The sequence below is a fragment of the Camelus dromedarius genome, chromosome 5 (genome assembly GCF_036321535.1).
Source record: "Camelus dromedarius isolate mCamDro1 chromosome 5, mCamDro1.pat, whole genome shotgun sequence".
Lineage (NCBI taxonomy): Eukaryota > Metazoa > Chordata > Mammalia > Artiodactyla > Camelidae > Camelus > Camelus dromedarius.
This window is the reverse complement of record NC_087440.1, coordinates 89,962,528-89,984,227: the sequence shown is the minus strand read 5'-3', so window position 1 is coordinate 89,984,227 and position 21,700 is coordinate 89,962,528. Positions and strand designations below refer to the sequence as shown.

The following is a 21,700-nucleotide window of genomic DNA, read 5'->3' as shown; positions in this document are numbered from 1 at the left end:
GAGCGGTTGCCTATTTGGATTTGTAGCTAGGCCTTGAACACTTTCCGGTTGGCTGTCATATTTTTCACTACTGAGGCCTTCTTAAATAGTCGACATCCATCCACAGTATCTCATTATGATAAGTTTCTTATGCCTGGCTTCATATAAATAAATGTCTTTGCCTTTTTTTTTTTTTTTTTTTACTTTTTTGAGTGGAGGTAATTGGGTTTATTTATTTTTTTCTTTAATGGGGGTACTGGGGATTGAACCCAGGACCTTGTGGATGCTAGGCATGTACTCTACAACTGAGCTATACCCTCCCCACTCTTTGCCTTTTAAGATAATGTTCATTTTATTATTTAGAGGGGAAAGTATCCTTTCCTCTCAACGTTTAAAAAAGAAAAAGTGAACTTAATCTGTTCCACGGTTTGAAGTGTTAAAGAACTCCTTGCCCGAAAGAAATCATTTTCTTTTCCCCCCGAAAACTGGACAGTCCGAGGCCATTGTCTTCCATACCCTGGGACCAGGATGTAGAGGGGTGGTGTCCCACCTCCTGGTGGGGTTCCAGGCATCCGGAATTCCTGGGTCACCAGCTCTTCTCTGCTGCCCCAGAACTGACTGTTGTGATGCCACCTTTCCCCCAAGTTGCAGCATCAGTGTATTCTGATCTTATCTGTGAGATGATTTCAGGTTGGCCCAAGTAATTTTTGTGTTGTTCTGTTAAATCATTCTATAATTCTTCCCATTCCTCATCTCAGAACTGTTCCCAGTTTCTTCGGGTGCCTGTTATGCTCCTCAAGAGCAATGGAACCTATCCAAATGAGCACAAGATTTGAGTTGTTTCAAAAGAGAACCTAAGAGTTAGTTTTTAAGAGACCTTCAGCTTTCTCTTTAAAGGCGCGCCGGTCTGCTGTGGAGTGTGCGGTTTTCCTCTTTACACTCCCACTGCTTTTCTTAGAGGAGATAATAGGTTACTTCACAGATCATAGCTTCATTTCTTTCCTTTAGATTGTAGTATTAGTTAAATAGATAAAGCAATTTTCCTTGACAAAGATTCAAAGCCCTATTTGCAGTTTATGCAGTAAACACTTAAGACGGTGGTCCTTAGCCTTTTGGCATCTCAGATCCCTTTGAGAAAGTTACAAAACCTGGATACTGTGCTTAGAACCACAAATACACCAACATGCACACAGACTGTCAATGTAATTTTAGAGGTTCTGAACTCTGAAGTTAAATTCTAAAAAGTTAGTTAACAAAGAAATAAAGGAGGATGTTGACTAGATGGGAGAAAGAAGGAGAAGATGTGCACTTAAATGGGGTAAATGGGTGGATGCCTGGAATGAGAGAAATGAGAGTTCCATTCTTTGTGTCTGATCACTCCTGAAGTATTTACTCACTCAAGAGGTTGCATCATGCACACACACACAGGATTTACAGCATAGGTGATTCCCACACAGGGAGTGTGTGCCTCGGGACCGTGAGAGCTGGGAGACCTCACCTGCTATTTCCTTGGTGAGATTCCATTCCTGTGTGTCCCTTCTTACCTAAATGGGATTCTGATCTTTAAAGATACCTGTTTTTCCTACAGCATGGACCCTAAATGCAGGCTCAGTCCTTACAGCTGATCCTCTAAGGGTATTTGCTCCATTGCAGGGGGAGACTGGCTGTCCACGGCTCACCAGTCATTCTACCTGGCACTTCTAGGAATTCTTAAGGATAATTTTAAGCTATACTTGATTTTGGTCCTACTCACAGACTTCAGGAACTTACTGATACCACCTGTTGCCTTCCATGCAGAACACATTTTTGGAAGGACAAGGGTGAACAAAACGGAGTTCCAAAAAGTGACCAGAATTATGGGCAGATGTTAGCAATGGGTAAGGAAACTGGACTGGGCATGTGAGATCAACCTGGCTCTTCCCAAATCTCAGAGGGCTCCGTGCAGTGTCAGGATGTTTTAAGAGGCCGTGTAAAGTCCAAATGGGGGAAATCTACCTTAAACTGGACTGAGCACTTGCAAAGATATAATAAGAGGATATAAACCAGAGGGGGAAATTGAACTGTGATTTATGAGATTCGTTCATCCAGTAAATGTTGATAAGCTACTCTGTACCAGGTACTAGAAGCACATAAAAGAGTAAAACGTGGTGCTTGCTTTCACTGTGTGCTGAAGAAGGCATAAATAACTAAATGCAGTGTGAGTGCTGTAATAAAGTCACTAACAAATGCTTGGGATCACTGAGGACAGAGCAGCCAACTTGGCCCCATACACTCAGGAGTCAGGAGAGGCTGCAAAGAGGAGCTGAGGTTTGAGTTAGGAAGACAGTGGGCAGTGTGCAGGCCGAAGAGGGGGTAGGACATTCCAGGTACGGGGAGCAGCTGGAATTTGAGAGAGCTCATGATTGAGGGGACTTTGGCATCAGATCCTGGCTTGACTACTCTGGTTTTGGAACCTCAGAGGGTTGTTCTGACTTCCCTGAGCCATCAGGCTCTCATCTGCAAATGCAGAGCATACACTGTACCACCCAGCTTTGAAAGTGGGGAGAACTCGGGATCATGTGTAGAGCATCAGGACACGATGTTGGATCCTTTGTGGCTAGAAGTAATTTTCATCACTTTGATTATTATTTGATATGGGCAGGCCTGAGTTTTTCTTCCCCTCTTACCCACCCAGTGTAGGTCAGAAGTTTCTTCCGCATTCCTTCTCCCTTTTATGGGCCTCTCTAAACTGTGAACTTTGTTTCCTAACTCATATTTCTCACTACACTTCCCGTTTCTGGGAATTGAGGTGCTGCTCAGCACAGAAGGGAAAAAAAACTGGCTGCTGTCCCTTCATGGTTCCATTGACTTATATATAAAGATTAGTTTGGGGGAGGAGGGTATACCTCACCAGTAAAACATGTGCTTAGCATGCAAGAGGCCCTGGGTTCAATCCCCAGGACCTCCTCTAAAACTAAATAGATAAATAAATAAACCTTATTATGTCCTGCCCCACCCTCCTAAATAAATAAATAAATAAATAAATAAATAAATAAATAAATAAATAAATAAATAAATAAATAAATAAATAAATAAATAAAAGATATCCTTTACAAAACGGGGGTGGGTATAGCTCACTGGTAGAGCGCACGCTTAGCATGTACGAGGTCGTGGGTTCAGTCCCAGCACCTCCATCAACAACAAAAGATCAGTTTAGTTAAAATTTACATATTTTTAAACAAATATTTAACAAATGGAGAAATAAAAATAGAACACCCCCTTAAAAGTCTATGTTTTGTTAATAGAGTTGCTAGAAAAAAATTTTAAAATGATTAAAGAAACAAAATGGTCATTCATTAAACCTCTGCCATGGAGCTGATTCTCCACCTGCATTATCACAGTTAATCCAAGACCAGTCCTACAAGTTGTGTTATTATTGTTACTCCCATTTTACAGTTGAGGGACTGAGGCTCGGTACCGTGTAGGATAATGTTTGAGAGTATAGCTTTAGGGTCAAACTGCTTGAGTTTGTATCCCATCTCTGCCACTTGCTGTATTATCTTGGACAAGTCTTTTAACCTCTCTATGCCTCAGTTTACTCATCTATAAAATGGAGATAACATATCTGTCTCATAGGATTTCTATAAGGCTGAGATGAGTTTATATGTATAAGGTGTTTAGAAAAATACCAGATACATAAGTGCTGGAAGTTAGCTGTTGTCGCCTAGCCTCGTTGTCATGATCATCATCCTCGTTCAAGGAGTAGCAGCGAGTCATGCATGGAGCTGGAGTTCGGCCACGGTCTGGATGGAGACCTAACAGATAATACTTGTATTGGTTTATATCTTGCTCTACAGTTTACAAAATGCTACCATGCTTTTTTCTTATTTCTTCTCACAATAGCCCTTGAGGTGGGTGAAGTTCCTAATGGTGTTGCTTTACAGCTGAGGACGCTGACCCTCAAGAAAGGGCAGTGACCTACCCAAGAGGGACTGAGCATGGCTAGCCTCTGCCCCAAAGCAGTGTCAGGTGGCCTGCCCCTTACCCCACCTCTTTTCAAGGACAATAGTAAATAATGACTAATAAAGGTGCAGGTACACCGTCTTCAAAGGTTTGCAGTTAAATAAGGCAGCATGTGGAGTGGACAGGCTATTTGTAGGTCTTATCCCGTTTGGAACCCACAAGGGCTAAGGCCCTGCCCACCATCCCAGATAATCCCCTTCCTCCACCCCAGATGAGGCCCTGCCTTCATCCCAGACCTCCCTTCCTCTGAGAACAGAACAGCTGGCCAGCAGAGGAAGCTATTTGTCCAGCGATATGTGGGTTATGGCTGCAAAGGCCTGGGAATTCATCCCCAAAGCAATTAAGGTAAAGAATAAATCACAATTTGCCAAATGTTTTTAGCTGTAGTGAACCCAGCTTTACTAAAGTGCTTTGGTATTTGCTCCCTGCACAAACACGAGTCCTTCCTGTGCCCTGGGCACTTGCTCTCGGTTAGGAGGGGCCAAATCATAGCAATTCCTTTCAACTTCATCACTAGCATTTGTTGTTGTTTTCCCCTTTTACTGGCTCTATATTTCTGCTTATTTTTGTATTATGTTGTTTTATCCATGCCCTTTATTATAACTCACCTCCAACCTCTTTGGAAAGGAGAACAAGATACAGGAAGGGGAAAACAGCTGTGATGGTTTATTAAACTCTCTCGCTCGCTCTCCACCCCCGCCCCACCCCCACAGGCTTGGCTGGACCACTGAGCAAACCTCCCAGCTCCCTAGCCCACTGCGAGCGTAGGTCCTCGAAGATGGCAGACGTGCCCGACGGCGAGCAGGGATGTGGCTCTCCGCTGGAACTGTTCAACAGCATAGCTGCTCAGGGGCAGCTTGTGAGGTCCCTCAAAGCCGGAAGCGCATCCAAGGTGTGTCATTTTGCTGGGTCTTCCACACGTGCGGCTGATCCAAGTCTGTGGGGTGGTGTTACCAGATTTCTGTTCCCTCCACACCTGAGGTATTTTGGCTCTCGTTTTAAATCTGTTTTCTCCTCTGAACAGTATTGATGCATGCGGTCTAAAAGCAGTGGTCCACCCGCTCGGCCCACTTCCTGCTCCAAGAAACAGCTGTTTTCATTTCTTTTAGCTGATTCTTCTGATATGTCACCCCCACATCTCTCAAAAGCACAGTAATCATATTGCTCCTTGATTTTCAAGTGTGGGGCTGTTACTGTAGAAAAGGAACACTTTCATAAGCACTTCCCATCCCCCAGTCTCCTGCTGCGAGCTCGGTCAGTGTTAACACTGACGTTATTCTGACCAGGTAAACACTACTGACAGCTGACCCACCAAGGACAGTGTGAGAGCTTCTCCTGTCCCACCCAACTTTTGTTTTCTTTGGAGTTGATATTTATCTTGATTTCTTTTTGTGGGGCTCTTCTATGGGCTGATGATGGTGGATCTCCAAGCTCTTCCCTGTTGTGTGAATCCCCTCTCGAGACGTGTACATGAAGCAGCCTGTTGAGTTCGTCCTCTTGAAGCTCGCTCTCTCAGGGCCCTCTGCCAGCTTCCCTCCAGATAGGAACTCACCTCTCCCCAGCCACACCCTCACCTCTCTCTGCAGGGTCCCTGCTTCTTCATCCTAGGTCTTACTCCTTGGTTTATTTTGGCAGAGCAAATCCTCCAATGGTTTCTGAAAAAAATAGTGCTAAGGAAGGAATTTTTTGAGATCTTGCCTGGTCTGAAAGTACCTTTATTTTACCTCAGATTTGGTTGAGAACTAGGCTGGGTATAGAATTCTGAGGTGGATGTGATTTTCCCTCAGAATCCTGAAACCATTGGTCCATCCTCACTGGCTCTTGGGTTTGCTGTGGAGAAGCCAGGTGCCATTCCTTTGTCTTTTCTGTCAAAGGTCACAGGACCTTCTCTTTGTTCCAGTGCTCTGAAATTTCCTGGGACAGGTGCTCCTTTCAGACTGGAAATTCATGACCATGAATTCTCAGAAATTATATTATTTTATTATTTCTTCAATATCTACTGTTTTTTGTTTCTTTGCTGATTTTTTTTTTAACTCGGAGATGGGTCGTCTGAATTTCTTATTTGGGGACTTATTTTTATTTCTTTTTCTTTTTGTTCTTCTTTCAGGTATATTTCCTCGACTTCTAACCCTCCTACTGTTTCTCACCCATCCTGTCCCTTTTAACCAAGAGCTCACCTGATCTCTGAATGTTCCTTTCCCAAAGGTCTCTGTTCTCAGTTCATAGGGACAGTGTCCTTTTGTCACTGAGATCTTGATGATACTTTTTCCGATGTTCCCTGCCCCCTTTATAAGCTCAGTTTCCTTTGAGTTAACTTTTATTCCTTCTGCCTTTCTGAGATCGGGTCCTCAGGTTTTTGGTGGTACACGGCTGTCCACTCACGGCTTTAAGGGGGCACTAAAGGCTGGCTGGAGGGTCTCACGCGTGAGAGGGGCTTCTGTGCAGCTTTCCCTTCCCTGGAGAGCCGCCCGACTGCTCCTTTCTTTGGGAAATCTTCACTGCCGGGGTCTTTAGGTCTCTTCCCTGAGGTTAGTAGAGTTCTCAGAGAGGACTCTTCTGAATTGTCATCCAGGGGGTACGGGTCTGGCTGCTTCGTTGTGCAGCTGAGTGGAGCAAAGGCGCTGGGCTGTGCAATCCTTCACTGATCCCTGGAGCCCCTGCTCCCAGGGCCCCACCCTGCTGTGCAGAGCACCTCCAGTCTGGACCCTTCAGCTCTCCTCAGGACACCAAACCTCTGGGTGGGGCGGGGGGCTGGGGTGGACCGCTGAGTAACTGCTTCTTAGACTTTCAACCAGCGCTCCTGCCTTTATTACCCACTTTCGCCCTCGTTTCTTTGAGTATCGAGCACCGCCTCTGCCCACACCTCTCTGGGGCTCCACGGCAACATCAGCCCAGTCGCCGCCCAGCTGTTCCACAGAGTCTTAGCACCTATTCTTCTCCGGAGTTCAGTCGGGTGCCAGTCATGCATCTGCTTTCCAGCTTCTGCACTCTTGTTGCTGTCATCCTCTTCCTGTTTCCTTAGTCCTCCTGGGATGATGCCATCTTTAAAGATCCCTTTGCTGGTGCTGCAGTGGGTTTCAGACATGTGATCCATTCAGTCTGCATCTGTGGCTAGCACCTAGGCTCTTCCTCTCGCTCTGAGATGCCGCCACTACTGAGTCACTCAGCTTCTCCATCTCCATCATTTCCAGTCCCTGTCGTCTTTTCAGAAATCTCTTCCTAGGTTCTCATCAGATGATGTCAGCCATTTCACACTCACCTCAACAGTTTACTTTGACTCTTTGGACCCTAAATAATCCAATGCATCTTAAAATAGATAAATAATGATACCCAAAAAAAGGAGTTAATTATTCACAGAAAGAGGTTCATACACCAGGTAGGTTCAATGAATGAGGCTAAGTTGTTTTTTAAAAAATCTAAAAACCTAAAATAAATAAAGGACCCAAATATTGATCATTTACTCTATAAACCCATTTTAGGAAACTGACAGTGATATTTTTGTCATTTAACATTAATTTGAGCAACGTTAAGAAATGTTTTTAGTTAGTAAATCCTAGTGGCTCCAGTTATGGTCATCATTTCCATGAAAGAGCAATACTTAACACAGTGTAGAATCATTCTTTTGAGCGTGGTCTTTGACACTCAGCAAGGGAGATCAGAGGTTGCATGATGAGACCAGAGTTAAATAAAGTGAATTTGTATCTGACCTTGAAATATATTATACTAGAAGCACCTGATGTTTTAGAAATTCACTTTAAGGAACATAGCTGAGACCCTTGGAGCTCGCTGGGCCAGTGAGGGTGCCACCTGTCTAGTCACAGGCTTTGGCATTCTTTTTCTGCTCCGTGTACCGGAGAATAACACCTCGTTTTCAGAAACAGTAGCTCACGAAAGCTCCTCCCAGAAGATAGATCAGAATCTGGGGCCTCTGGCAGGAATTAAGAGATGACACTGGGTCAGAGGGGTTAAGACAGAGAACAGAGCCTTTCTTTTTCTCCTTTTAGTTTAAGTAAACTTTTAAAATTGAAATACATCACTCATTCAGAGAAATATGGAGATCATAAACAGACAGGTCACTCTATTTTCACAAAGTGACCAAACCTGTGTAACCAGCATCCAAATGGAGGAACAGCACAGCAGTCATCCCCAGGCCCCCTCGTCACGGCCTCTACCCTCCCGAGAGAGGCCTCTGCCCGTGGATGGTTCTGCCTGGGCTGGAACTTCATAAAATCAAGTAGTGTATGTACAGCCCTCTAGGTCTGCCTCTTTTCAGACCATCAGCTTTTAAATTCCGTTTCAATGTCCTGGTCCATGAGAACAAGAAAACAGACAAGGCGAGCCTGCTTGTCTGTTTCGGTCCTGTTCCAGGTTACAGACGGTCCTTGAGGCGGGACACTGGTTAAATGTTTGACTTTCGAAGACTCATTTAGTTGGAAGCTGAGTTAGGCCAGGTAGAGTCTTGATACGTCAGCATAGCCAGCGATTAGAGGGTACTGACCACAGTGCACTTCAAAGCAGGCAGTTCTCCCAGAGATAACTTGACAGATGGTGCTTGCTAAGCGTCCCTTCTGTGGCCAGCACTGAGCCCAGGCGCTGCAGAAGTGAGGCAAGCAGGACATACCTGCCCGTCGGAGGTGGGTGGCCATCCGACCTCTAGTGTGAGTTGTATCCACGCGGTTGTTGCTTCCACACTCCAACTCGTCTCAATGACAGATTCCAGGTAGTGTCAGAGTTTTAAACACAAATCTGTGTCTGCAGAATCACCCTCCAGTAACAGTCCTCTGTGGCCCAGGTGCTGCACCTGACGGGGCAGCTCTCTCTGAATGGAGCTTGGAGGTGCAGTGTTTCTCCACTGGGAAGCCCCTTTATAGCACATTATGTATAAACTCAAAATGGAAATGTTTGTATTTCCCTTGGCAAGCAGATTGGACCGTGTGTATTCTTTGTTTGCGATCTAATCCGGCAAGGCCAATTATGGGAGTCGCGCTTTGGGGCATAGCACGACTAATCTGCTTAATTAGGTTTGCTCTTTTAAATAACAGGCTTCCAGGGGTGGCTCGTGGAGGCTTCCGGAAGGGGAGGTCTTTAACAGGCTGCCAGAGTTCCCAAGGGTTCATTTTCTATTTATTTTTCTTACGCTTGTTATAAAACACTAACTTCTGCAAACACTTTGGACAGCTTGACAAGACTCTAGAATGCATCAGTAAGATTGTTTCCCAGTGAATCCCTCCCAAAAGTCTGTATTCTCTTCCTTGCCTTTATCTGTTTTCACGGTGTCTGTTTGAGCCGTTACTGTCCTTGGTGGCATCGTTGTCTGAGTGTCCATAAACACTCATCTCCATCTGGGTGGAATGTGAAAACAAGTTCCAGGGTGGAGCTCAGTATCCTCAATTAGTGGGGCTTGTCACATGTGTCCTCTGGCATCAGTGGCTTTTAAGAAATATTCAGCACATTAACTGTCATAAACAACAGCATTGATTATGTCACTACATTCATCCCATCATGTTTGTGGTAGTAGTCCATCGTACTGGAACAACAGATAAAAATAAAGTGCATTTGGGCCCACGGCTTGCCGTGTGCCTGTGGGCAAGCTCCTTCCCCTGAGTCTCAGATTCTTCAGCCAGAGAAGGACAGTGACAGTGATGCCTTCTTCATAGGGTTGTAAGGCTAACGAAGTAATAACATGTGAAAGCATTTAGCGCAACGCCTGCCTCACAGTAACAGTAACATTCAGCACACGTTGGCCCTTGTTAGTATTTCTAGCCTTCACCCTTATTTCCTTTGTGCAGGATGAAATTGATTCTGCAGTGAAGTTGTTGTTAGCCTTAAAAATGAGCTACAAAACTGCCACAGGGGAGGATTACAAGGCTGACTGCCCTCCAGGGAACCCAGCCCCTGGGGGCGATTGCAGCCTAGATGCCACTGAAGAAGGAGAGGATTTTGTGGACCCATGGACGGTACAGACAAGCAGTGCAAAAGGCATTGACTATGACAAGCTCATTGGTATGTTGTGGGGGAAGCCCAGCTTTCTGAAGTGATTCCACTGATGTTTTTTAATTTGGATTAGTCATAAATCCAGTCAAGCTTCAAGGCCAAGTTAAAAATCGATCCTAAAATCTTTCGGTGGTGATTTATATCCCGAAAGAATTATTTTTAATTAAAATAACAGTGTAAAATGTATTTCAAAATAATAATTTATAGTAGACAGCTTAGTAGAAGCTTTTTCCTTTTTTTGAGTAATTCATAACTGAGGTTGGGGGGGGGCGGCAGTGAACTGGGTGCCTTTGCAGTCATTTGGATTGTCTTTGACTTAGTGGTTACGAGCCAGTTGTAGATTACTTGTGTCTCCAGTGATACTGAATCTAGAGCTAAAAAGCTCGAAGTCAGCTTGAGAAGGGTGCCTTCTCACAGGTGACAGGTACTCACTGCCAAGCACTTCACTGGGGGGCTTCCTGTTTAGGAAGGGCCTTGCTCTGAAACCGCTAATGGTGTCAAAGAAGAAACATAACTAAAATGTTCATATCTAAGTCAAAGCCATTTTCCATGATTTAAGTAGACTACCAATGAGGGAAAATTAGACTAAAGACAGACGTTAATTCAGTTAAAGACTATTTAAAATTATAGCTGTCGATGTATATAAATTACACCTCCATGAGCAATAAGCCGCCGTGTGTGTGTCTAAAGCTGCTAGCTCGACTGCATTCTGGGTGTTTCCCGTCCGAATCCAATCCCAGACAAAACAGCATTTTGTTCTGTAACTTGTTGTCCTTCCCGCTGGCTGAGTTGGTGGAAGGGGCCAGAGCCAAAGGCCTAAAGAGAGCTGGGTCAGTTATGGCTGCACGTGGATCACCAGTCTCTCCTCTTGTTTCAGTAACATCACCAAGCCTCCCACCACCTAAGATCATCATCTCTTTTTTCCAATTTTCTTTCCAGTTCGGTTTGGAAGCAGTAAAATTGACAAGGAGCTGATCGACCGAATAGAGAGAGCCATTGGCCAGAAGCCACACCGCTTCCTGCGCAGGGGGATCTTCTTCTCACACAGGTCAGGGGCTTCTCACTGCGGGACCTCCCCCCGGCCCTTCTTTGATGAAGAAAATGATCAGGCCACTGTCCCTTCCCACTGCCTGGTCCTTGGGGACAGTGGCCAGTTGGCAGAAGGCCGGAGTCCCCTCTGTCCTGTCAGCAACTAGCTGGGGGATCATGCCCGTCCCTTCACCTCTGACCCTTAGGTTGTTCATTTGTAACTGCCCACGCCACAAGGTGGGGTTCAAGTACACAGCCGATGAGACTCATTCCAGATTAGGTGCCCAAAATTATAAAATGTCATAAAACAAAAGACATTAGTGTGTCCAAGTTCAGCGTTTCCCCCGAGATAAGCAGCAGGCTTCCTGAAGGTATGTGCCACTTCCTCCTATTGTGCCAGCCTCCTCATTAATGATATCAAAAGAGAAACTTAACAGAGCCTCCCTGGGACAGAATATCCCTGCCTTAGCCCGCAGATTCCACACAGATAACGTCAGAAAATGGGCAGGTTCCAAAAGAGCTCCTGCCTCTCCCACCCCACACATCACCTGGGGTTGCAGCCAGCCCATTTTCTAGGCTGTGTTCATGGAATTGGTGGTCCGAAGGAGGGCTGTTCTGTTCTGCCCTCACATCACGGTTACGGGAGAGCACACGCAGGACAGACTCGGCGATCTAAATTCTGCACGCAGAGAACTCCAGGCCCCGCTTGGCACGCTTTCTGGGCAGAATATGATCAAAGCCTTTTCCTTAATTGAGGTTTAATTCACATGACATAAAATTCACCTTTTAAAAGTACATAATTCAGTGGGTTTTGGTTCACTAGGTTATACAACCATCACCTCTTTCCAGAACATTTTCATCACCCCAAAAGAAACCCTCCACCATTCCTCCCTCCCCGTCATCACCACTGACAACCACTAGCCTGCTTTCTGTGTCTGTGGATTCCCTATTGTGCACATTTCGTGTGAACAGAATTATACATCATGTGGCCTTTAGTCTGGCTTCGTTCACTTAGCATCATGTTTTCAGGGTTCGGGCATGGTGTAGCCTGTGTGAGCCTTCATTCCTTTTTATACTAATGCTGTTCCGTTGCATGGATCTGCCCCTGCTCAGCAGTTGATGGACATTTGGGTTATTTTCACATTTTGGTTTTCAGTATTGTGGCTCTGAACACTTGTGTACAAGTTTTTGTGTGGACATATGTTCTAAGTTCTGTTGGGTGTGTAGGTGGGGGTGAGATTGCTGAGTCATGAGGTAACCCTTTCTGAGGAACCACCAAATTGTTTTCCACAGAGACTGCGTCATTTCGCATCCCCTTCAGCAAAGTACAGACAGAGGTTCCAATTCTCCACATCTTCACCAGCACTTGTTACTTTCCGTTTTGTGTTTGTTTTCTACAACCGTCCCAGTAAGTGTGAAATGGTGTTTCACTGGGGTTTTGGTTTGTATTTCCATAGTGACCAATGAGGTTGCGCATCTCTTCATGTGCTTGCTGGCTTTTTTTATATTTTCTTTGCCAACTTCTTAATTGTGTTGTTTATCTTTTTGTTACTGAGTTATAATAGTTCTTAAATATTCAGGGTACTAGTTTCTTATCAAATACATGATTTGCAAACATTTCCTCCCATTATGTAGACTGTCTTTCACTTTATTGACAGTGTCCTTGGAAGCACAAAAGTTTTAAGTTTTGATGAACCCCAGTTTTGTTTGTTGGGTTTTGTTTCCTTGTGTTTTTAGTTGCTTGGTGTCATACCTAAGAAACCATTTCCTAATTCAGGGTAATGAAGATTTACACCTGTGTTTTCTTCAAAGTGTTTAACTCTTTTAGCTGTTATATTTTGGTCTCTGACCCATTTTGAATTAATTTTTGTATATGTGTGAGGGAGGGTCCAACTTTTACATGTGAATATCCAGTTGTCCCAGCACCATTTTTTGAAGACTTTTGTTTCCTTATCGAATTTTCTTGACACTCTTGTTGAAAATTAGTTGACCATATACTTAACGGTTTATTAAATGCACTGCATAGTCTTGATTACTGTAGCTTTGTCGTAACGTCTAGCACTATAAAGCGTGAGTCCTCCAGCTTTGTTCTTCTCAAGATTATTTTGGCTGTTCTAGGTACCTTGACTTCCAAATGAATCTTAGGATCAACTTGTTAATTTCTGCGAGAAAAAAAAAAAAGGCAGGTGGGATCTTAATAGAATTGCACTGAATCCATAGATCAGTTTGGGGAGTGTTGCCTTCTTAAAATATTAAGTCTTCCAATGCATGCACATAGAATGTCTTTCCACTCATTAGGGCTTTAGTTTTCTTCCAGCAATATTCTATAATTTTCAGTGCACAAACCTTGTATTTCTCTTGTTAGATTTATTCCTAAGGTTTTGTTCTTTTCGTTGCTGGTGAAAGGAGCGTTTTCTTAATTTCACTTTCAGGTTGTTCGTTGCCATTTCTGAAGGGAAATGTGTCTCCTCTAGCTCAGGGCTCCTCTCCAGCTCTGCTCCACTTCTGACACCAAAGGGGTGGGTTTTCCACATACCAAGGGATTCTGCAACCGTAAACTGGGCGTCCTGCAGTTTATCCTAGTTCTCATGCCGTCCACCTGGAGAGGGCATCAGATCCCACAGATTAAGGGCTCAACCCCATGAGACTGCCCCCCCCCCCCATTCAGGCACAAATCACAGGTCCAGGTTGTTACCGGACCATAAATCAGAGCTGATTTTTGTTTGCTGCACCAACTTTGCATTCCTAGAACAAATCCCAGTTGATTATAGTGTCTAATCCTTTTTATGTGTTGCTGGATTTGATTTGTGGTTGCTGAGGATTTTTGCTTCTGTATTCATAAGGGATATTGGTCTGTAGTTTTCCTTTGATGTCTTTGCTTTGGGTGTCAGAATAATACTGGCTTCACAGAATGAGTGGAAAAGTATCCTTCTTCTTCAGCTTTTTTGGAGAGTTTGTGTGAAGGATTGTTGTTCATTATTTTTTGAAAATGTGAGAGGATTCACCAGTGGCGCCATCAGGCCCTGGCCTTCCCTTGGTGGGGCTCTTTTATCACCAGTTCAGTTTCTTCGCTTGTTACAGATCTGTTCAGACTGTCCGCTTCTTCTCGAGTCGGCCTTGGCAGCTTGTTTCTCTCTAGGGCTCTGTCTGTTTCATCGAGGCCGTCTAGCTTGCTGGCGTACCGTTGTTCACGGTGTTCCCTGATAACCCTTGTTATTCCTGCCAGATAAGCAGTGCTATCCCATTCACTCCTGATTTTGGTAATTTGAGTCTTTTTTGTTTTGGTGTTTGTTTTTTTTTCCTGTCTCTTTAGCTCAAGGTTTGCCAGTTTTGTGGATCTTTAATCAAAATTTTTTATCTTAGCATCTTAGTTCTCACTGCCCTTATGACTTATTTTGTTTATTTCAGCATGATAGTTCTGTAGGCTCTTGCTTAGGGAGGCACAGGACTTGAAGTTTTGGCCACTCTCAGATTGGAGCGCTCCTCTCTGATCTGTCAAGGAGGGGATTTGACGAGCTCTGCCTGGTGCTGTTGGGCCGCGGCACTGGGCAGCTGCCTGGGCACCCTCACCAGCTGAGAGGTCCCTGCTGGGACTGTCCCCACAAAGCTGAGCTCAGAGTAGGAGCCCAGTCAGCTCCCCCTTCCTCAGGACAGCACATAGCGAGTTCTCGGGGACTTCCTACCACGGCATCAAGAGCCACTCGTGTGACAGCTCGTGTTTCCTCTTCTGTGAGCTGACAGGGGTTTCATTTGGCTAGTTGTGAGAACCAGAGAAGGACTCTCTTTCTTCCAAAATCAAGTGTTTTATTCTTACTTCAGAAGCACTGTGTGAGCATTCCGTGGGCGGGGCGGGGAGTCAAAACTAAGCAGCAAACCCGGAAGACCCTGAGGCCTGTCAGCCCAGGGACGGGCGCTGTGAGCCCTCGGTCTGGGGTGCAAGAAGCCACTTGCAGAATGCTGTCTTCTAGATTCTCCTACCCAGAGCTCTGGAAAAAATAGTTATTCCTTTTATTTGGGCTCACTTTGCCCAGAAACAAAGAACATTCACACCTTAGAAAGGGTGATTTCACACCCTGCCAAAGTCACTGGCAGGGGCGGGGAAGGCTTCTTAAAAATGCAGATTCCCAGACATCACCCCCGACCCACTGAAGCCGAATCTGTGAGGGTAGAGCCCGGGCAGATGGACGTGGAAACGGCTGGCCAGGTGATTCCAGCGCACAGCCAGGAAGGAGGCCCCTTCGTGTGCACTGTCTGTGGACCCTAGTCCTCCAGCAGGGTGGATGATTCCAGAATAACTCCCAGATGAAGACACCGGGTCTGGATCTGTCTGAGGGAGCCCCAATCAGATCTCCAGCTGGGGACATTCCTTACTCCCTGTCCTATGTCAGGACTGTAGGGAGCCCTGTGACCTCCCCAGGCTGGGTCGGCGGAGTCCTGGGACTGGGTGGTTCTAAACCAGGGTTGTGTAGTGTTGGCCTGGCGTCACTCCCAGGGAACCGTGTGAAGCAGATGATACGTCAGCGGTGATATTTGGGAGAAGCCCCAAAGAGGTCCAGTGGCTGCCCAGCCGTATCCAACTTTTAAACACATTATCCCCACCCTGCGTGTCTTATACTTTAAAAATAATCACAGGAGAAACCAGTTCAGAAGTTTCCTGTCCTTCTTGTAACATAAGCACCAGGGATGACAAGCTGCAGTGATCATCCAAGCGGCTTATCTCTATTTCCAAGTGAGCATTCGCGCCTTGATTTTTCTCTCAGAACATCACACTGTTTTCTTGTCTCCTTTCCCCTCTAGGGATATGAGTCAAATTCTTGATGCCTATGAAAATAAGAAGCCATTTTACCTGTATACGGGCAGGGGCCCCTCCTCCGAAGCGATGCACGTAGGCCACCTCATCCCATTCATCTTCACAAAGTGAGTATCGCGTCATCTGACTGCTCGCACATGTGTGGTTGGTCACAGACCTCGCCTCGAGCTGACAAGGCAGCTCTAGTTCATGTTGGCTTGAACAACCAAGGTCTGGGAAATTGGCCCCTTTGTGGCTTCTGTCCATCTCGTTCCCGGTGTCACTTTAGAGGAACGTGGGTGATGGAGAAACCCTGCTCTGGAGTCACTGGACCTGCGTCCTCCTGTTCCTTGTCCACGTGACCACAGAAGAGTCCTTCACTGAGCCTTACTTTCCATATCTGCCCGAGGCAAATAACAACACCGACCTCACACAGTTATCGTCAGGCTTCAAAACAGAGTGTGCAGAGCGGCCAGCATGAGCCGATTGGGAGGCCCTCCCAGTTAATAAATGGTGGAGGCCCTTGTTCCCAGTAGTCAAGTCCACAGCATGACCAGGCATGCAATGCTATGGACCAGCGAGTTTGGACGTACACTGGCAGTAGGAACCATGTTTCCAGATGCAGAGTGGCATTTTTCTGCGGGGAAATGAGAGGTCAGCCTTCTTCCCCCGTGTCCCTTAGGTGGCTGCAGGACGTGTTTAACGTACCCTTGGTCATCCAGATGACCGACGACGAGAAGTACCTGTGGAAGGACCTGACCCTGGACCAGGCCTACGGCTACGCCGTGGAGAACGCCAAGGACATCATCGCCTGCGGCTTCGACATCAACAAGACTTTCATCTTCTCCGACCTGGACTACATGGGGTAAGAAGACGCTCGGCTGCCTCTTAAACGAGCAGACATGGAGACCAGGTCGCCGTGGCCGCAGCGCCTCTCAGATATCTGAGATATCGAGGTCTGGACAGTGTTTTTCTTCCTTTATTAAGTGTTGTGATCTGGTTGATTGGTTACATTGACGATGAAGATTTCCGTCCTCAGCTGTGACGGAGGAGTAGCCCTGCCTCGCGGGTTCCCCCCGAGGTGGTCGGTTGTGCCAATCAGGGTGTTTTTCCCTTCTTCAAGGTACCCTTTCCTCACACAGGAAAGACTCATGGGTGACACCGTTCCCTCACAGTCTAGGTTTTTAAATCAGCCACTTAATAGGCCAGAATATCTCATTCTGAAAATCCATGAGTTATAACTTCCGAGGTCCTGAACTTCATCCCAAAAAGTGTGTTAGAAGAGTCAGACTTTGTTGTGGGGGAGGGGACAGCTCAGCGGTAGAGCGTGTGCGCAACACGCACAAGGTTCTGGGTTCAGTCCCCAGCATCTCCATTAAATAAATAAATAAACCAAATTACTTCGCACCTCCCCCCACAAAAAAAAAAATGACAGAGAAGTCAGAGTTTGTCAGCTGTCCCAGGAGGAATGCCGTCCAGCTCAGCAGGTAGTCCATGAGCCCCTACGATGTGGTGCTCCCGCACAGCACTGACTGTCCCCAAAGGGCAGGGATTGAGACTCTTATCTTGCTGCATGGAGCGTGGCCCCTGTCACGCGGGTTGGTCGGCAGCTCCTGGCGGGGCATGCTGGGAACACTGGCGGGGCTGTGTGAGCAGTAGGGGCAGAGGAGTTTGCCTGTTTCCCCCAATCGTTCCCTTTGTAAGCACTGACGTCTGAGTGGTCGCTTTGTATTCACTGAGAGAAATAGATGCCTCGGTAGGAAATCCCCGCCTTCCTACCAGCCAGTACATGAGTGAATCTAATTGTACCTATTACATTCTTTCAGTCGCTTCTCTTGTGGGCACGGAGGCATGGTGGGGTGCTTGAAGAAAGGAAGGTAGACCTGAGTTTGAGTCCTGGCACCTCTGTTTCGTGGCCATGACTCAGCAAGACTGGTCCATGAGTAGGACCAGATGAGACCTTAGCTGTCAACGTTAGTATAACTTTCATAGCACTTAGTTTTACTTCTCTCCCCCCATTTTCCCTAAAAGGACTTGATTCAACTGCCTGAACCCACAGACACTCTGTGGGCTCTGCCGCTCTTTTTAGGACAAGGCCCTCTGTGCAGCCTCGTCCCGCTCACTGCGGCCCCTAGCCTCTGGTCCCCCCACCCCCCGAGCCAGTGCTCTTTCTAAAAGGCAGGTTTGGCCTTGTCCCCTGCTCGCGCCTTTCCCGGTTCTCCATCATCAGGATGCAGTTACTCTTTCCCCTTCTCACCCCAGCCCCGTGTGATTTGGCCCATGTTCCGCTCCAGCGTCACCGCCCCCCCCGACTGGACGGAACTGTTTGCAGTTCCACATCCTCGCCTCTGTCCACACTCTTCTCTGCCCAGAGTTCTCTCCCCTGACCCTGGTGCTCCTAGCTCAGCAGAGTCCTTTGCTGTCTTCCCCACGCGTGATCACACATCACCTTTCCCTGGGAGCTGTCCCTCCCGAGCCAGATTTAGGTGCCCCCTCTCTAGTTCCCCCATGCCCCGACTCCCCGTCTGAGCATGAGGGGTGGTCCTCTCCCACTAAGCCAATAGAGCAGCAGGCATAGAGCGCCCTCCCAGGCCCTAGAACAGAGCAGTGAGCAGAACAAAGTCCCCGCCTCGCTGCACAGAGATGTTGGTGGGGCAGAAACAAACACCTCACGAGTCCATGAGGACGTCACGGGAAGTGGGTGCGTGATCGGGGTGGGGGCGAACATCGGCACAGTCCACGTGTGAAGGCCGCCACGTGGCCCACCCTGCTCTCGGCGCGTTCTCACCTAGAACGTGGGGTCTATGGTGGCTTTTTTCCAGCCTCTCTGGTGACTGCAGCTTTGAATCTGCCTCTTTGCTCAGTAAGAACTTCCTTTTTCTCTGTGGACATGAAGTAAAGATGAAAACCCAGACAGTATGTAAACCAAAGTGTCTGTACTACCTCTTTTTAGATGTTGTATGTTGACTCTAAGGTTAGGCGGGACATTTAAAAGTTGAATTCTGATTTCAAGTATCTTTTTCCCTTTAAGAGTTTCTTCTAAACATTCAAGCATTTTACTTTCAAAATCTAAATCTTTGATTTAAAAAAGTTCCTTCCTCATCTTAAGAGCAGAAGTACAACAAAGCCAGCCTCCACCCTCTCGAGGGCCCCATGGGGGAAGGAGTCAATGGTGGGGCTGCAGCTTCCCGCCACCCCCCACCCACCACATTTCTGGCCCTGCGTGTGGAGCCGTGAGGGTGGAAGGACCCTGCTCCAGGGATCTGAAAGCTAGTGTTCCAGACCCAGCTCTGTTCGGGGTTGGCTTGGTTCCTTTGGGCAAATCCTTCAGTTCTCTGAGCCTGTTTTCCCATGAAGTGAGGGGTTTACACTAGTGAGAGGTGGTCCAGTGGAGGGGTTCACAGTGCTCTATCTGGGCTCTCATCCTGCCTGCACCTGCCATGTGACCCAGGCCGTGAGTTACCTCCTCTCTGCCGGCTCAGCTCGTACACCAGACAGGTGTTTGCTGAGTTTCTGCCATATGCCAGGCCATTGCTGGGGGTTCAGCAGCCACTGTGTCAGGTGCTCCCTAACAGGGGGGGTCCTATGGCTAACAGGTAGTAGAGCAGGTGACGTGAGTGTTGGGAGGATAGCGAAGGAGTGAAGAGTAAAGAATGGGTCCCTCGGGGCGGGGATTGACAGTACCGTCACTGCAGAGCTTTGTGGGGACTTGCCAAGCCACTGCACATGAAGTGCTCGAGCTGGCTGGCTGGCTTCTGGCGAGTCTCAGTGTCACCGTCTACAACCTCTTCCAACTTCAAACCCTGTCACTGGTCGTCTGCCTGTGTGAGTAAATCTGGGAGATGTTCTCCAAACCAAGGGAGTGTGATGGCGGGTGTTCTCCAGGAGGCAAACTGTGGTACCCGGCCCGCATTTATGGGGTGCAGCCAGGTCTGTTCCTTATTCCCAGCGAAGGCAGGTGCGTCACACTCATTGGCAACTGGGCTGTCCCCGGGGACACCATGGGCACAGTGCGGCCAGGAAGTGACCCATCTTCCAAGAACAGTCAAGGTGGTCTTCTTCAGGAGTCCTGCTCAAACGCTCAGAGCTGGAGCCCTGTCACAGTTCCGGGATGCCTTACACTTTCCCTCTTTGTGGGGACTGGGAGCCATCTCGTGCAGTGTGACCCCAAGTGGAAGCGGGGGCCACTGGCCCATTTGCCCTGGGGATTAGCACAGACAGTCGCCCCGATCCCGAGGCTGCATGGAGTCTTTGCTGGCCCATCTCCCCCAGTGGCAGACAGCTCTTGTGCTCGCCAGGTGTCAGCAGCATGAGACCTGCTCGGACAGGAGATAGTTCCTGTTTCCACAGGACGACAGGGCAGGCATCTTTCCAGGTGGTTCTTGCACTCTGCTCTCTGCTGTGTTCCTCATACTGAGCAGGTCACCCAAGCTGGGAGTCTGCTTGTTGCCATGTCTCCTGGTGTGTCCTCGCCGTGGAGCTGCTCCACCCTGTCCAGAGCCCCCAGGACTGAAACCCAGCTGGCTAAGCCATAGCCTCACCCCCTCCCTCCTTCCCCCGATCCCTGTCCCTCCACCATTGCTGACTGCGACTCTGAACAGACCCAGCTGCGGTGGCCTTGACCTTTACAGGGCTTCCTGCCTCGCACTGCCCCCAACTCAGACAGCATTGTCCCTGCACTTCTGACACTCACACCCCACCTGCCAGAGACGTTCAGGGGTCCCCCTTCGGGGCCAGAAATCTTAAACTCTTCGAGCGATATGGTAAGAGAAGCACAGGCGTTGGGGCCAGACGAGCCAGATCCCAGGGCCTGTAATCACTAGGTCTGTGACGTGACCCTTGATCTCTCCAAGCCTCTGTCTTTATCTCTAAAGAGGAGGCGAAGCTGCTGCCTCGAAGGGGCGTTGGGCAGTGTTAGCTTGTGTCCTGCCCTTAAAACAGCCCCTGCCACACGATAGTAAACATTAGTTTTCCCACTTCTTCCCTTTGTGTCCTTGTGGTGCCTGACACTGCAGGGCCCGGCGGAAAAGCTGCTGAGTGCGTTCATCAAAAGATACAGTGTAAGGAACCACTCTGGGTTCCGCCCCTCCGGGTGTTGGCTTCATCTTCAGCCTCATTCTAATAGCAGAATGGCTGCCACAGATCCAGACCTCCTTTTCACACCTCTTACCATCCAGGAGAGTTCGGTTGCTTGAACCACCATCAGAGCCCAGCCCTGTTGCTGGGGCTGGGGTCACCCTGCCCAAACGGCACAGAAGCCCCACAGTAGAGGGGCAACGGTGGCCAGTGCGGAGGACGCAGTGCACTGAGACAAACGCTCCTTCCGGGGCCCGTCCTTTTCTGTCCAGACATTCCATCCAGTGACAAGTTGCAAGTACAGTTGACTGTTGAGCAGTAAGGGTGTTATCCATGTGTAACCCAGGCAGCCTTCCACATCCTAGGTTCCTCCCCATCCGCAGGCTCCACTGACACAGACCACGTAGCACTGTAGTACTTAACTACTGAAAAGTATCCACGTATAAGTGGACCCACATTGTTCCTGGTCAACTGTGGTCTCCCACAATAAGCACACAGTCTGTCTCAACAGAAAAGTTGCCCTGGGGCCCCCAAACTCGAAGCTCTGCGGGCTCAGCCGGTGACCCCTGCAGAATTCGAATATCTCACATTAGCCACTGAGTCTGAATCCGGTGTGTTCTTGCCTCTTTTGCTGACGGGATTTGTGTGGATTCCACACTGGCTCCTTCCGGGTCCCTCCGCTCTGCCCGCTGCAGGCACCTTCACCTATAGGTGGCGTCTCAGCAGCTTCCTCTCCAGCGTGTCCCAGGCCGGATCGGGCCTGCTGGGGTTACGGTCCGCTGCTTTGCCCTCCATGGACGCTGCCCTCTGGGCCTGGGGTTTGATTCTGAT

General features: G+C 47.8%; 1 protein-coding gene across 2 annotated transcripts in view; it reads left to right on the top strand.

The window, feature by feature from the left end:
* Positions 1–21,700, top strand: part of WARS1 (tryptophanyl-tRNA synthetase 1) — a 30,576-nt gene that overhangs the window by 1,254 nt on the left and 7,622 nt on the right. For both annotated transcript variants that reach the window (XM_031454308.2, XM_010987466.3), the window contains exons 2-6: positions 4,695–4,873; positions 9,771–9,984; positions 10,915–11,023; positions 15,802–15,921; positions 16,476–16,658. In XM_031454308.2, coding sequence (XP_031310168.1) covers positions 4,760–4,873; positions 9,771–9,984; positions 10,915–11,023; positions 15,802–15,921; positions 16,476–16,658 — 740 coding nt within the window. In that variant the 5' untranslated portion in view covers positions 4,695–4,759. The remainder of the gene's footprint in view (positions 1–4,694; positions 4,874–9,770; positions 9,985–10,914; positions 11,024–15,801; positions 15,922–16,475; positions 16,659–21,700) is intronic.